This window comes from Pollachius pollachius, assembly GCF_949987615.1.
Source record: "Pollachius pollachius genome assembly, chromosome: 7".
NCBI classification, from domain to species: domain Eukaryota; kingdom Metazoa; phylum Chordata; class Actinopteri; order Gadiformes; family Gadidae; genus Pollachius; species Pollachius pollachius.
Window position 1 is genome coordinate 8,508,535 of NC_136940.1, and position 16,410 is coordinate 8,524,944.

Sequence of the window (16,410 nt, forward strand, 5' to 3'; positions counted from 1 at the left end):
TTCTATATACGGGATGTTGTTGTCATTGCAACACTTCTCAGTCAAGTGGAATACATTTGAAGGATTTTGGAGAAAACAGCAATAGTAAGCTAGTATCCAGTTAGGTAAGTAATCCAATCAATTTATTGAGGGCCGGTTTGTCTGAACATTTGATTTATTGATTGCTGAAAAAATTGCTGGCCGTATCTTTAAGAGGGAAATACTGTGTGCTGTCTAAGTTAACGGTGCCTGACGTGGGGACAGGCCATGGGGCCGTGGCATGGATGGACCTCTGTCTGGCCCCCAACCAGTACCCTTGATTTATCCGTTAGTCCCGTCTCTATAGTGATCACATTGTTAGGCTTGCATCTGATATGTTCAAGTTACAAACAATTTAGACCACCGACCCACAGAGACAACATCTCCAATGTGGCCTACCAACGTTAACCAATTTGTCACTGTGTTCAAATGTTAATGTCTGAGATTTAAATAGGATATATAAGATTAGTGTTAAACTACTACAATTTTTTATTTTTAATTATTAGATATTATTATTCTATGTATAGTATTGTCACTTTCTAGTAAATCACGTGTTGAGTGTTCACAGGGGTGTGACGTCAATGAGAGCAGCACTAATTCAATTCAGCAAATAAAAAGACGGTTTTAAAAAGACTGGGGCCATAACTGAAATTCCATGTAAGGCTTTACACTTTGAGTTCTGTGACTGGCAACATGGCAGGTGCCATCTCCATTTACCACGAGTCGGCAGGACGGAATGGCAGCCGGACACACTGGCTCTGAAATGAAGCATAGCCGGGCAAACATCTTCGCAACTATGGAATATTGGCCAGCCCTTCTTTTGGATGCGTCCTAAAGGAGGGGGTCCTGAAGGATCCATCAGATAGGTTGACATTATCATGTAAAGAAAACGTAGAAAATCAAAGCTGCAATCAGCAATTGTTGCGCACCCTACTTTGTTTTGATTAAATTGGGATTTGATTGTATCGCACGGCTCTCATGCATTCGGTGGACAATGACACTCAATCAAAACATAATTGAATCAAAACAAAAGTGGCGAGCCAAAATGTCTGATTGCAGCTTTAACATAATCTATATTGTTGAACATTCCCTCCTTCAGATTTCAAAAATACCTATAATTATTCCTTGAGAGGAAAACCTCTATATTTGTAAACCCCTTCTTTATTTATTTGATATTTTAACATTATTGCAGTTGTAATTGTAATTATAATGATCAATGAAACAGGCAGGACATGTAGGTATATGAATATATATTTATATTTATATGTATGTTACAAATTTTTTCTTACTGCATGCTTGGATCCAGTTGTGGTCTTGACCCACTATTGCATGGTACCCCAGCTTCTTCAACCACCGACAGTTCACCCTCCAAGATGGCAAACAGTTAGTGTTACACTTTTTAAGCTGGGAAACGTTAAATGGATATTTATATTCGCAGGCCTATGTTGTTATTCTACAGGCATTCACGGAGATGTGGTCCAATATTGTTCAGTATTATCTTTGCGATTATTATGTTTTTTTAATTTATCAATCTAGACCTATTGAGAAAAGGCTTTATGCTTTATGCATTAACAAAGTGAGATTAAACATTTATATTGTGTATCGTTTAAGAAAAGAAGATGAACTGTCATTTGTCAGTTTTAAAACAATTGTGTTGTAATGATTTTATTGAGATATAACTTAACACTTGTGTGATGTGTTGTAATCCAAAACACATGAAGACTTCAACAGGAATCCAGAACCTTACTGGGCACCTAGGAATATGCTTGTAATGGCATTTTAAGTAGTACAAAACACAACTCCACCACTATAAATAATAATATTAATAATATTACTAACAAAAATCAAAAAAATTCCCTCTTCACTTATTTACAGTACCCTGTGTCCATTAGGGTTGAGCACCGAAACTCGGTGGGGCACCGGTTCCAATGTAAACAGTAGTACCGAGATCGAATAAGAACGCACATTTAGGTGCCTCGTAATAGGATGAGGTCCAAACGAGTAAGCGTGCGTGTGTTAAGTTGAAGTAAATAACATTTCTTTATGTACATACAGACAACTGTCGAAGACTGCCGAAGAATATCCCTGAAGGCAGCATTGTGACAACCTGGGATTCGACTTAAGTGCTCGGCATGGGTCTATAAGTTTGACATCATGCATTCAACATCACACATTCACATCATTCAACGTATGAGACCTTAATGTGCCATCTAAATAAAAAACCACAGAGGCTTCGGTTGCATTCAGATACGGAGGTGACTGAGGCTGAGAGGGGGAAGAGACGGAGCGTGGGACAGACCTGCGCTGTTCCTGCGCTGTGTAACCCCTATCAGACGCCCCCCTCCTCGTGTGTCGACGTGTGCTCCATGAGCTTGGCCGCGCATTTGAAGGACTTGTTGCACTCGGTGCACACGAAGATCATCCCGCCGCAGCTCTGCTCCTGGTGGGCCTTGAGCGACGCCGGCTGGCCGAAGTGCATGCCGCAGCCGCTGCAGCTGTGCAGCCGCTCTCCGGCGTGCACGTAGCGGTGGCGCGCCAGCCGCGATGCCATGGCGAACGCCACGCCGCACTCCTCGCACTTGTGGGGGCGCGCGTTGGTGTGGATCGCCTCGTGCTCCAGCAGGTTGGAGCTCTTGGTGAAGCTCTTGGCGCACACCGCGCACGCGAAGGGCCGCACGCCGCGGTGGATCTTCTGGTGCTCCGCCATGCGGCTGGCCAGGGCGAACAGCTTGCCGCAGTCCAGGCAGGAGTAGGGCTTGTCGCCCAGGTGCTTGCGCTCGTGCCGCTTGAGCGACAGCGGCTTGTTGAACGTCTTGCCGCACTCGGCGCACGGGAAGGGCTTGTCGTTGGTGTGCATGTTGCGCTCGTGCTTGCGCAGGTCCGACGAGCGCACAAAGTCCTTGCCGCAGGTGTCGCAGGCGTACGGCTTCTCGCCCGTGTGCGTGCGGATGTGCTTGCGGTAGTCCGACGACCAGATGTAGGTCTTGACGCAGAAGGGGCAGTGGTAGGGCCTCTCGCCCGTGTGCAGCCGCTTGTGCTGCTGCAGGGTGCCCTGGTGGGAGTAGGCCTTGCCGCAGACGTCGCACTCGTGCGGCTTGCGGCCCGTGTGCGTCTCCAGGTGGCTCTGCAGGTTGCAGAACTTCTTGAAGGCCCAGTGGCAGCGTGTGCACTTGTAGCGCCGCTGCTCATTGTCGATGTCCACGCCACGCTTCTTCATCGCCGCAAAGATGCGCGGCACCTTGCCGTCGGCGCAGGAGTCGAAGAACATGGAGCCCTTGTTGACCGTGTGCTCCTTGTGGAGCTCGCTCGCCGCCCCTTCCAGGACGCCGTCCCCGCGGCCTCCTCCTCCTCCACCGCCGGCGGCGCCGGCGTCTGATGGGTTGGCCGTCGCCGCCTTCTGACTGGGTGGGGTGTCACCGGGCTGCGGCTCAGCGGCTTTGGCATCGCCGCTTCCCGCTTCCCGTTGTGTCTGGGCGTGAGCGGCGGGAAGGTCGTCAGGGCAGGCGAGCAGGTCGGAGCTGTAGCGTTTGTTCTGGCCGCACCGGGCCTTTTCGTCGCCATAGGACAGCTCGGCTAACCTCTCCGCCAGGCTCCACTTGGGGGTCTGGGGGTTGAGGTAGAACACCCCGGGGTCGCTGGGGTCGGCGTGACCCCTGAACCTACTGAGAGAGGCTTTCTGCTTGTCCTGGTGTTTCCGGATGCTTCTCTTGGAGATGAACTTACTGGCGGTCAGCTGGTCACTGGTAAGGGTGGACGTTTCTTCGGCCATTCTTGGTTTCACGGTCGGCCGTAGGTCCAGCTGCATTGATCAGAATATCGCAGGGAACGGTTCTCCTATTGTGAAGTATAACTGAAGGAAACACAAGCAGCCAATCAGTCAGGGTGGATGTACGGTATGTACCGTGTTCATGTATTGTATTGAATTTCATTGAAAGTACTCAAAGGTACTCATAAATTTGTATAGTACAGCATATATTTGCATCTGTTTTTTTATTTGTATGTGAGTAACGATGCACAATTGATGTGTATGTATATATATATATATATATATATATATATATATATATATATATATATATATATATATATATATATATATACATATATATATATACATATATATATAAATAGAGGGAGATATCAAGACAAATACAGTAGATATATTTACATCAAACACATTTTATAAATATATGTTTATATATGACATACATTAAATAGTTAGACACACGCACACACAATATATTGATTATATATTGCACCACTGATTTGAAACAGTTTTTTTGTTCTCTCATCTAGACAGAAAACAGTGCAGTGAAGCGGAACTCTTACCTCCATGCTCTGCTAGGCCAAGTCCGACGGATCAGCGCTCCACCACTCGAGTCGTTTAGGAGAAGGACACGTGGGCGGAGCCCGAGGCGACACTGGAGAAGACGTCTGGAGACAGCGGTGTTCCCGCAGCCGTCAGCAAGAACTCACCCTTGCAGATTTGTCCGACCGCACCTGGCCAAAACATTGGTTGTGTGAGGGGCATTGTGGATGACACAAATATGCCATGAAAGTTCATAGAGAAATGTGTTACGTAAAAAAAACAACGCCATAATTTGGGGGACAAATTGTGTTGCCAAGCAGGACTTTGAAATCATTTGTTTTCGTTAGAGTCACTCTTGCTATTAATTTGTATCAGCTTTACCACAATAAACATGCTTATAGGCAATTTTTCATAAAATCCCCATCGAATTCTGCCTATGCAAACAATTAAAAAAAAAAGATTTTGCCAAGTAGTGCTATGAAGTCATAACGACTCACTTGGTTGTTCGATCCACTGGTTGTTTTTCATTTGCTTAAACTGTAACCAACATATAGGCCTAGCATACGTCTCTTTATGTAGGCTGTCCTATAACTCAAGTAAAGTTGCTGAGAATAAAGTATTGCGCGTTGTCAGGTCCTAACAGAATCGCACACCGATATAGTAACCATTACAGGCAGCAGAGGGCGTAGTCACCCACTGTTGCATTTCACTCTCCACTGGCAAACTGACGACAGGCATTCCAGGGTCATTCCAAATAGATGGAAGAGTGTGGGTCTTAAACTTGTATGGACTGATGCGACCCCTTGTAAATACGGTTTATTTTGAGTTGGAGGCTCTCAGGAACAGAACACATAGGGCGCATATCCGAGAATATGATGCCTGATTATAGGCATCATATTCATCATATGAGCCTACATTATAAAGCAATGTGTAAGAAGGCCTATGTCACGTGTTTGTTTCTATTCTATCACAACTTTGAGAAGTTAATGTGTCTATTCTATCACAACTTTGATTGAGAAGTTAATGTTTACACACGTCTTGGTACATTTATGTTGCGTGTCCATTTAATGCGTCTTTCAGCACCACACACTTTCAGAAACAAAATGATCTGCACACGTTAGATAAAGACGAAAACGAAACACTACCAATGAATTCTTCAAAGTTTGCTACACAATTATCATTGAGAGCGTCATCGAACAGTCCAGTACAGGCTGCACTCTTTATACTCTCGCATAGGCTTGTTCCTTGACGTCAGAGATAAGCTGTGGCCTACCCTTCCCTCTGTGCAAACCCATGCGTCTCTAAGGAAGTATTGTTTTGTCACCACCAGGCTGGAATACAACACTCACTTTGTCATTTTGCTATTTGTCCGACAATCAGATGACTTAAAATATACAAAATACTTTGCTGAGAGTAGGCCAAGAGTTTTTGTGTCAACTTGGACAAAAAAATGAAAGACAAAATAGTCAGATGTAAAGTTGGCCAACTTTATTGGATCTTTAAATAATAAGGGCAAGAAAGGTCTAAGCCTACTTTTGATCTCAAATATGGGCCTAGACTATATCAGTATCACTCAGTGGCATCTTGCTCTAAAATGGGCTGAGTCATGTCTGGTCTGTTTGGGGGGCGAGGGGGAGAAGTGAATAATTGGAAACATACCACTTGGAAGGATTCAACCCTTTATGTAGGCCTATAGGCTGTACATGAAGAGTACAAAATGTATGTGAGGTCGCCGTGTTGGGATACAGATAGGGTTTGTATGCTACATCAGACTTGTTTGATTAAGCCGTCTACTGGTCTGGATGTCTTCTTGCCACTGATCATTAAGGGCGCTATATGCAATATGTATTTGTTAAAGTAGGTGTTAAATAGCTCTTTATTCTGACAGCCATCAAGGATTACTCCAACAGATCGTTATTCAGTGTTTGGTTAGTCACCAGTCCCTCCCCTCTGCAGTACACAGATTTTATTTTTTCCAGGTTTCCCGGTCCCATTTTATCCAATCCAGAGAGAGAACTCTACAAAGGCCGGTCCTCTCTGTGTATTCATGGGCAGGCAGCAGGATTTCAGTGTTGACTGACAATGGCGGAACAGGCGAAACTAACGATTCCAGCGCTCCAAGGAACAACCACCAAACGTCAATTGAGAACAACAAAAACTGTTGAAGAAAAGAAAGAAAGGAAAAATGTGTGCAGCCTCGCCCACCCCAGAGTCCAATAAGACCCACTCATCGACACACACTCCCTCAGTGGTTCGGCCCAGAATTCCTGTTAAACCAGACAAAAGACAAGTTGGATTCTGCGCTTGTGCGATCACGCCTCCGTGTATTTCCCCTGTCATGCTCTTCCTAGATTGTTATCAGGCAAGTTGAGCCAAATCACAAACAACATTACCAAACATGTTATTTTCAATTTGTTCAATATTTGCCTACAGAAAGAGAAAAGGTCCTACACTGTGCATTGTGCCGTTGGGGCAGTATAGTCAAGCAGTGAGCCATTTGGTTCTGTTTGAACGCAATGATGCTGTTGGTCCGGCTTTTCTGGGATTTTATTGCGGAAGCAGAGTTGATCTTGTAGGCCGTGATCTTTCACAACACTTTATTAAACCAGTATGACCTCCTCTCTTGTATTCAATAATGAATCTGAATTAACAGTAAGAAAAGGTACAAGTGTCTGATGACTAGTAAATAGTAAAAGTAAATAATAGTTGTTGCCTGGAAAATCAGCAAAGCAAGTCAATGCCTAATCTGGGAACCAGCAGTTCTACTCTGTTAAAGCAGTACAACACAGAGCCTGGGGTGAAAACTGAAAGGGGAGAGTTATTGTATTGTTTCCTACTGTTACGGCGATATCTTACTGAAGAGAAACTAGTTTCAACGAGTGGGTGAAGCTTTCAGAAGGGGATTTGAATAACTGTATTTACGCAGAGGTCATCCAACGCATTGTTGACTTAAAACCTTTACTGCAACCTTTATTAGTTTACTGCTACTGGCAGAGTTTGTGTCCGGTCTGGCCAATTATTCACATACAGTTTTCCAACTCCAGCAACATGATTGGAGAAACAAATATGAAACAAAAAAAAGGTGAAGTGAAGCCTATCTGAAGTTAGACTTTAGATATTAATCTTAAGTGATTTGTGAGACTAGACAACAGCTACATCCCAACCAAAAGGTAATAATAATCACAATAGGCCTAAAGTAAATAATAATTGGATTTGTATTTAGATCATTCCTTTGCCAATCTAAAGAGCTTATAATCAATTACCTAATTCCCTCTACTCACAAGATGGCGGCACATGGTCCTAAAATATGCACTGGACTGGCAAAATAATCTCTCCTTTGGCTTGGTTCTCAAACACACCAAACCAAAAAATCAGTAAAGACCTTTCTCAAATCGTTACGACCCTTTCTGACACAAATCACACAGCTCAAAACGATAGTATATGTATTCAATGTTTTGGTAGATATCGGTCACACAGAGAGAGAGTAGGTTTGTTCTGATCTTTTTTTGATGAGTGAGGGATTGGCAGCCAGACGCGGATTAATGCATAGTCACCTGAGGATGCAGCCGAGAGGCCCAAGTCTGCAAGGGGCCCTGGATTGGCCAGACTATTTTACATTTTTATTGAAATAAAATAAAACGCAATCTCTATTGGCCAAGAAACAAGAAACATAAAAAAATGAAGCAGCTGATTGGGTAGATTTGTGGGTCATGTGGCCAGTTCTTAAAGTTAATTTTGTTACTCGGTCAAAGCTACTGGACAGCATAGTGCCAAAATGTTGAAAAAGATAAAAGCTCAAGTGTTTCCATTTGTCTATATGGCACTCCGACTATTTATGACTTTCCTGGAATCAATGTAACCAATGCCAGCGGGGAGCGCTCGTTTTTGAATTTGCCGCTAGATTAAGATAGACTGAGATCCATGATGGGCCAAAACATGACGTGGCGTGTTGATGACGCTTCGGTCTGCATTTGTATGTCATTGAGTGGCACCCTAAATGATAATCAGCCTGTTGCCTTTTGTTCTCTGAATGGTAAAATAATATTTGCATGTTGGCACTGCTTTTCAGAGTCATTCTTTTCTTTTTGTGGGTCTATACCAGTGTTTCATAAACTTTTTTTCTGGGGACCCATTGTTTTTAAATTTCAAACCATCGACCCAATTCACAATCGGCCTTATCTATAAAATCGGGAGAAGAACAAAGTAGTGCATAAATGAACATTCCTGAACGTTTTTACTGCCAATTCCGTATCCCCTTATATATGAACTTAAACCAGACATTTCAAAGACATAAATCACAACTTTGTTTTATGCACTTGTTATTGAAAAACGACTACACATATTAAATACTCGGCCCTAAATGAGACCAAATAAATGCATTTAGGCGGAGTTCACATCTCCTTGTTTTGGCTTCTCACAAGTTATTTCCTCTCACAATGTGCATTAGCCTTTCCACTAGATTCAATGTTATAAGTAAAATATCAGAACAATACAAACATTCAGTTCTATCAAAAACATGCTTCTTGTTGAAAGTTTTTTAAATGCTAATGTGTAAAAAAGAAAAAATGCAGGTTACTGCAGGTTCATGACCTATTAGCACTTTGTTGAAGTTGGCAGATATGTGCATGATGGCACAGCAATGCATGTCTTTCTGTATACACGGCTAACTAACCCATCATGTCCCATGCAGGTTTATGGCCTTTTTGCACTTAGATGAACGCTAGGATAGGTCTTATGGTAATCTACGTCATATCCCGCCCCTTGCAAGCCCACCCCCCTAAACCACACAGAGATTCTGCTGATGCCTGAACGACACTAATGTCCGAACATAAAGCATCAAGTCTGAATCTACCTCAGGGTCGAATCTCCTGATGTAAAAATGCTGAAAGAAGGCGGAGGACATGTCTGAAAAGGTCTTGTAAGGATGTTGAGATTTTGCCTCAGTAAAACTGGGTGTTGTGTACTGCTGCTGTTGTTGTAGGCTTACTTCTTGGGTTAGAGAAGTAAGCTAAAAGCTGTTACCAGCTTGCAGATACACTGTGAATGCCTTTTTAGTCGTCAGTGGGTCGGTCGATCAGTATTATATATTCCTAGAATGCTTTCACACATGGCACTAAATTAAGCTTTTTTTGTTTAAATTAAGTTATTTTGCGTGATCAGTAAGGGGGCCTCACACAAATAGTAGCCTAGGGGCAAATGACAACCTCAATCCGCCACTGCTGGCAACCATTGTAAGGAGAGAACACAAATCAATGTGGCGAGAATGTGGTTTTAGTTAGTTTAGATACTTGGTCTCTCTCTCCCCCTCTCTCTCTCTCTCTCTCTCGGTAGGGTTGCCTGCATTTTTTCATGGCAGTTTGGAGCTGGTACATTTCCACTAAAGAAGAAGAGAGAAGACCTGGAGCACATAGGGGGTGTAATGAGGTCAAGGGTGGGAGGGATGGGGTCAAATCTGCTGGACAAGGCTCAACTGGGGGGGAAGGGAACAGGAGAACGGCGACTACCAACCAAGCAAAAAGCACCGAACAGAACCTTCTCTGCACCCCGTAACAGACACATAAAACAACCATTTGCGTAACAGGACACCAAATAAGGAAAAGACGGGAAGAGAACATTTTGTCCCTGTTTATAAGAATAGGCAGTCCGACACCAGCAAAACAAAACTGAAGAAGAAGGCGTCATGACAGGATAATTGGGGGGCTAGGCTGGGGATAGGCTGTGAGAGCTTTACCACTCCTAGAAGCTGAACCAAGCGTCTGATTTACAACCGTGAGCGTTGGCAGGGATCCTTATGTGTCTAATCCACACACACACACACAAGACCCATCGCCCTATTAGATACGCCAACAACAAACATAATAGAATCCAGAGGAGAAAGTAGATCTTGTTTCTGACTATGGCCTCACACGTATCTCTCCTGCAAACCTGCCAACTGCGACAGTTGATACTTAGTTAGTTTCAATATTCACACATTCAACATGTTTTGAAACCACACCGAGTCCAGTTATTGAATCATGAAATTCTTTGTATGGGCAATTTTTTTTGGAAATGCTGCCATGCATAGAAAAACATATTGATTCTTTTAATATTTTTGCTACATGTGTGAAAAGGTTTTTGTTGGAGCCTATTCCTCAACTTTTCAGTTTCTGTTCCCGATCAGCTGCACTGCACGTGCACATTTAAAGGCCAGGAAGAAAAACAAAGGATCCCTTTGTTGTCACATCTTCCCAAAATAATTTTCTATTCTGAAAGGAACTGAGAATCAATGTGTCCTCCGTAGTAGCGAGCTAGGCTCACATAGCATCCATGCCTGATGCATCCTGCCTATATGCATGAAACAATCCGTATGTGTGTAAATGTAATTAAAATGTAGGTTGACAGACACTAATGAATACGTGGGACCCTATTTTGTTGTCTATTCTCTTGTTACTAGTTGTTGACCCCAAAGCCAGCTTCCACGACATCTGCTGTGCTTTAACAGCTGTTCAAGTTTCCTATTATTCAACCAAAAGCCAGGGTGCGTTTCTCAACAGGTCTGCACGAAGCACAACGGAAGACAAGGGGTTGGTCAGGTCACTACCACATTCTGGGCTCTTGAAGTGGTCGAGCGCACTCGTGTACTGAGGGGGAGGGGAGGGGGCAGCTTTGGTCAAGATTGATCAAGGTCATCCCTTTTCTCCAGATCCAGACCCTAAGCTGCCCTAACTTGTGAGATAAGAAGGCAACCCAATGAGATGGGGCCTGGTTCATGCTATTACAGTCCCCAAATTAAGTGAACCTCGAACACGATATATCTTATTAACATAAAGGACATCCCGTGTCCGTAATTGCCTAAATGAATAAGTGCTCACATGCCGTACAAGCATTGGATTTAAACAGGAAGGGATGGTACATATTTCCACAACGGTCACTCATTTGACCCAAACCAAGTTCAAATGTTGAAATTATAGTTCCGAAAAGAACAGGGTGCCTGCTGTATGTTTAGTGGTCTGCTAATCCCCCAGTCTTTATGTGAATACAACCCACAGCTGGTCAGTGTCTACTTTGCATTCATACAAAATACGCTGTTATGGTTGTGTTTTAGACACAAGGCAGCTACAGTAACCATGCCCTTCCCTTATGGTGTGTGAACAATTAAACTTTCCTTTCTGGAGACCCAAGACCTTGCTTGGACAGGGTTCACAATCAAACTTCACTTGAAAGCATTTCACAGTAGGCCAGCTGGTTCGAGGCCTCCTAGGCCATGGCCCGAATAGGAGTTGTAAATAGTACAGAGTAAACTGACTTGACAAAGCACAAAATGGCTGTTGTGTAAACTGAAGGAGAGAAATATCCATTTTTAAAAGACAACAGATGTATACTTAAAATATAAGTTGATTGATTGATGTCTGCATCTATAAAATACTTAAGATGTAGTATTTTGCAATAATGAGGACATTTAGGGTCACAAAGAACTCACCTGACCTTTTCTCAGCCACGAGTTTGAGTGACCACATAAGAATTTAACGTTTGCTCTTTGGAGATGAAATAATGCACGAGCTGTGACCAATATACCCATCCTGATGTTGGGCGTGTGTGGCCCATCTTCAGACCAGATAAACTCCATGTGATGCGTGTTAGTGGTTTGTCTGAGGCATGATTTCAGGAATGACTCTACAACATGCTTTTCCACACAGACATGAAAGTAAAATGGCTGGGCCCTCAGTTAAATCCAACTAATTTCTCATGAAAAGGCTATAAACAGGACATTAAAATAAATTTGATCTTTATTAGGATCAAGTCTGATGAACAAAAAATATGACATAAGAAAACTTTAGTGTTTGGCTGACCCATAAGGAATGTTGTATCATTAAGCTTCACGTTTTGCAGGGGTGCCCCTCCAGCACTACAAACATTCACAACTCTTTGGTTCAGGGTGGTAAGTGATCAGCTGCCATATCCTGCGAAAACTAACGAATATTCAACGTACCGGAGCACGGGGTAAAGGATTACAAAAAAAAATCTACTATAGAACGGCAGTATGAAGACGTTTCTATTCTACCATGTTGCTATACCTTGTTCTTTATAGAACGGCTCACCGCCAACTCATGGAGTTTCACTATTTTAGGATAGCCACATTCAATACACAAGAAAGTTAAGTAGTTGGGCTGAGTCTTTCACTTGCTGTAAACTGTTGGCGCGTCGCCCTCCTCCGTAAGTAGACAGGTGCGTACCAGCGACTCGGTCACCACATAGGGGTCACAGTTGGCGGACGGACGGCGGTCTTCGAAGTAGCCCTTCTTCTCCTGGCCCACGGAGCGCGGGATGCGAATGCTAGCACCGCGGTTAGCCACGCCGGCGGAGAACTCGTGGATGCTGGAGGTCTCGTGGTGTCCCGTAAGGCGGCGGGCGTTGTCCAGGCCCCCTTTGGGGTCGTATGTGCGGATGTGGTACGTGTGTCTCTTGGACAGCCTCTCGATGGCGTCCTCGATGGCCCTGAACGGGGTGGTGAGGAACAGATTATTGGCAACAGAGAAATATTTGCAGGGCAGATAATCAAATTATGGCCCTCAGTTTTTGGTTGCTTGAGTGGCCACTCGTGATCCCCACGACGCGATTAACGGTTCATTTTGCTCTGCAAGCTGGGACTATTGAAGGAGGAACTGTTTAAAAAGTTGTTAAACGTTTTTCTGTTGTATATGTGTGAACAGAGTTTGTTATCTGTGTGCTACTTCACAGTGTTGTGCCTTTTGAAATGTATGCTAACCTGAAACCAACTTGACTGTATGAAATAAATGATCCCATAGGAGACATTAAAGAACCTAACTACTTTTGGATCACCGATCCGAAAGTAGACTTCGCATCAAGTCTTGAGTCCAAATGTCTACAGCTCTGCTCTAGAAATTAAATACCTCACAGGGAATACGCAAACTCAATACAACAAACAACGTGGGGTCCTTACTTCAGACCGCCCTCGGCCCTCATCTCATTGGTGCTGAAGTTGGTGTGGCAGCCAGCGCCGTTCCAGTTCCCGGGGATGGGTTTGGGGTCGAAGGACACGATCACGCCAAAGTCCTCGCAGACGCGATGCAGGATGAAGCGGGCCGCCCACAGGTGGTCGCCCATGTTGATGCCCTCTGTAGGACCCACCTGGAACTCCCACTGAGGAGGAACCACAACGGCCAATGGGATTCAGCGAGGGAGCTACAAAGCCATAAGTCCATATATTTACATTTTGTAAGTTTTAACTTAGTCATTTTGCATCTCTTTTATTTAAACAACAGCCTTGTTCTCTGCTGTGAAAGCTGAATTGAGCACCAGCTTATCTTATCTGATAAACAGCAGTTTGAAGTCTTGTTTAGGAAACGACCACCGCTTTGAGGTATTCAAATCCATCATTCGCACTCAGTAATTGCAGACACCTTGACACCGACAATGATCAAACAAACTTCTAACTTCTCCAACCAAACCTATTGTTCTCCGGCCTGTATACTCTGGATTAGTAGGGGTGAATCAGTATTGGTTAGGGAGGGGGTGGGGGTCTACCTGGGCGGGCATGACTTCTGCGTTCGTGCCACAGATATCCACGCCGGCGTAGAGACATGCTCGGTAGTGCGCCTCCACGATGTCCCGACCGTAGGCCTTGTCCGCGCCCACCCCACAGTAGTAGGGTCCTGACCAGGAAGACAGAGAGTACACATTACCCAGCATGCAACACCCAAACCCTCAGTGTAAAGACGCTGTGCGTTTATGTTTAATGTGAAACACCAACAAGAGACAGTTATTGTGTTGACACAGTAAGGAATTGTGATTGAAGTTTTAATATTCATTCTGTCCAATATCTGATTCTTAATACTGTACAGATGCCAATGTGTTGTCGTTACTTCTTCTGACAAATGTACTTTGCGTATGTAAAAACATGGTTTGTAGATTCTAAACAGTTTGCATGCTTTTTCACCTAGTGAGGCTTGGTTCTACAGCCTAGCTTGATGTGCCATTCATTTTATAGCCAAGATGGCCACATGGTGAACAAGGCGCATGTGGCTGCTCACCTTGGGGCCCCGGGAAGCCATTGGAGGGCCAGCCGAAGGGGTGGCCGTCCGTGCCCAGCAGGGTGTACTCCTGCTCCATGCCAAACCACGGCTGCTTGTCCGCCACCTGTGACATGCTCATCACCTTGCTACAGGTGTGGCGCAGGTTGGTCTCTGTCCCAAGAGATGATATAGAAACAATTTAGGATCCAAATTTATTTGGAATAAAACATTTGTTGCTTTAATATTCATTATACTGACTCATTGGTCATCCCAACTCATATTTACCTTCTCAAATTTCACCCTCATTCATTTGCAACTCATTATTACTTCACCATAATAGCATTAATTGCAAAGGTGACTGAGTGATGAATGCTTTGTAAAGATAGTGTTTGCTACTCTAGGCTACATGACGCTAGTATATACTAGTTGACTTGACGTACCAGCCGGCTTGCGGTTGTACTTGTAGACCTCACACAGGACCAGCTTGTTGGGGTCTTGGCGGAAGGGGTCTCGGAACATGGCCACCGGGATCAGGTACATATCGCTGTTGGACCCTTCCGACTGATCGGTGCTGGAGCCATCAAAGTTCCACTCTGGCAACTCTGCAACATAACAATAGCAGATAAGAAAAAGGCAAGTCAGTCAATCAGTGGCCATCTTGGTTTTTAACAACTTATTTGCAAGACAGTTGCTAAAAAAACAACCACCATTACTTATTATGTAACTACAGTGGTAATGGCGTTACCCCACACCCCCCAAAGAATTTATCGAAATGCTGCACCATCGATGGTCTTAGGTTCAGAGTTCAGCGTCCGCGTCTTGCAGCGGAGTCCCTCCCCAGAACCGTCTATCCAGATGTACATGGCCTGGACTTTATCTCCCTGCGGGAGGTCCAAGAACTGCTTCTTCACAGTCTTGCTCAGCACGGCACTGGCGGAAGTGGCCATGTTACTCCAGGTAAACCTGGAGTTGCGAGAAGGAAAAAGTCTGCGCGTCATTACATAAATCGTGGTACAGGGACTTTTGGTCATGCAGACGTCTAGTCTATACGTCTGCGACGCGAGAGAGATGGAGAGACGATTGATGCCATAAAGTTGTTTTCTAAATAGACCAACACATCAACAACTTATAAATATAGTGAAGAATGAATGACGGGAGAAGACGTTTCAGAAATTGGTAGTGTCCTCGCATGCAAAGACATCCGGATTTCCTCACTTAGCGATACGGCACTTCTTTGTGGACGGAAGCCATGAGCCTTCTTCAAGGAGTGACTATATAACTCAGCATATGACGTAGAAAATCGGTGGCCAACAACACGAAATATATTCATATATTTTCAGAAAAAGTTAGATACTAAGAAACTCTTAGGCTATTAAATCATGATGCAACACAAAAAATGTAAGCTAGACTTGGTCGAAACATTACCTTTTATCAGCTGGAATGTGTATATGGAGGACTGACAGACCGTGGAGTGTCTATTTCGTACGGTGGACCTGTGGATGCTCATTCCTATCATGTGGAAGTGGTTTACTCGGCTTTATTGATCGGGTGAAAATGTCTCCTGAAGACGATTGGCTGGCAAATCTGTGTCATCTTGATGTAGACAAGGCAGATGTTCTCATTGGCTGAAACGGTAGACTGGCTCCCAGCAGGCCGGCTCTTCGCAGTGCACCCAATGAACGTCTCTGCGTGGCTAGACACAGCCGGGTTACATTACAACTATTTGACACACTTCCATAACAAGCTCAGAATTTTGTCTAAACTCAGTGGATGTATTGATTCTCATATCTTTTATGTCACTGATAACTGCTCAAATTGTGTCTTCTGGTTGAATATCTTAAAGCGACAACATAACTTAGCATCGCTGACAATCGCGATAATGTTTTCGATTCTGGGATTAGTAGGCTTAACTTATCTTATTTTATCGGGTTGGTGCTTATCCTTTTCCCCAAGTGGGAAACTTTGTAACTTACAAAGTTTGTATCGTGACGTACTAACTAAAACAATCGTGACTCAAAGTAAACACACGCTGTTACTGGTTCCACCACAGGGATGCAGGTTCACAAATGT

At 44.0% G+C, this 16,410-nt stretch overlaps 1 protein-coding gene across 1 annotated transcript; it reads right to left on the reverse strand.

The window, feature by feature from the left end:
* Positions 1-12,081: 12,081 nt before the first annotated feature.
* On the reverse strand, positions 12,082-15,876 carry glulb (glutamate-ammonia ligase (glutamine synthase) b). The gene is made up of 7 exons (XM_079740646.1): positions 15,766-15,876; positions 15,122-15,303; positions 14,781-14,942; positions 14,359-14,511; positions 13,853-13,980; positions 13,269-13,468; positions 12,082-12,802 (listed from the first exon to the last, which is right to left on the reverse strand). Exons 2-7 carry the CDS (start codon positions 15,285-15,287, stop codon positions 12,484-12,486), a joined length of 1,128 nt encoding a protein of 375 aa, XP_079596772.1. The 5' UTR covers positions 15,288-15,303; positions 15,766-15,876; the 3' UTR covers positions 12,082-12,483.
* Between the last annotated feature and the right edge of the window lie 534 nt (positions 15,877-16,410).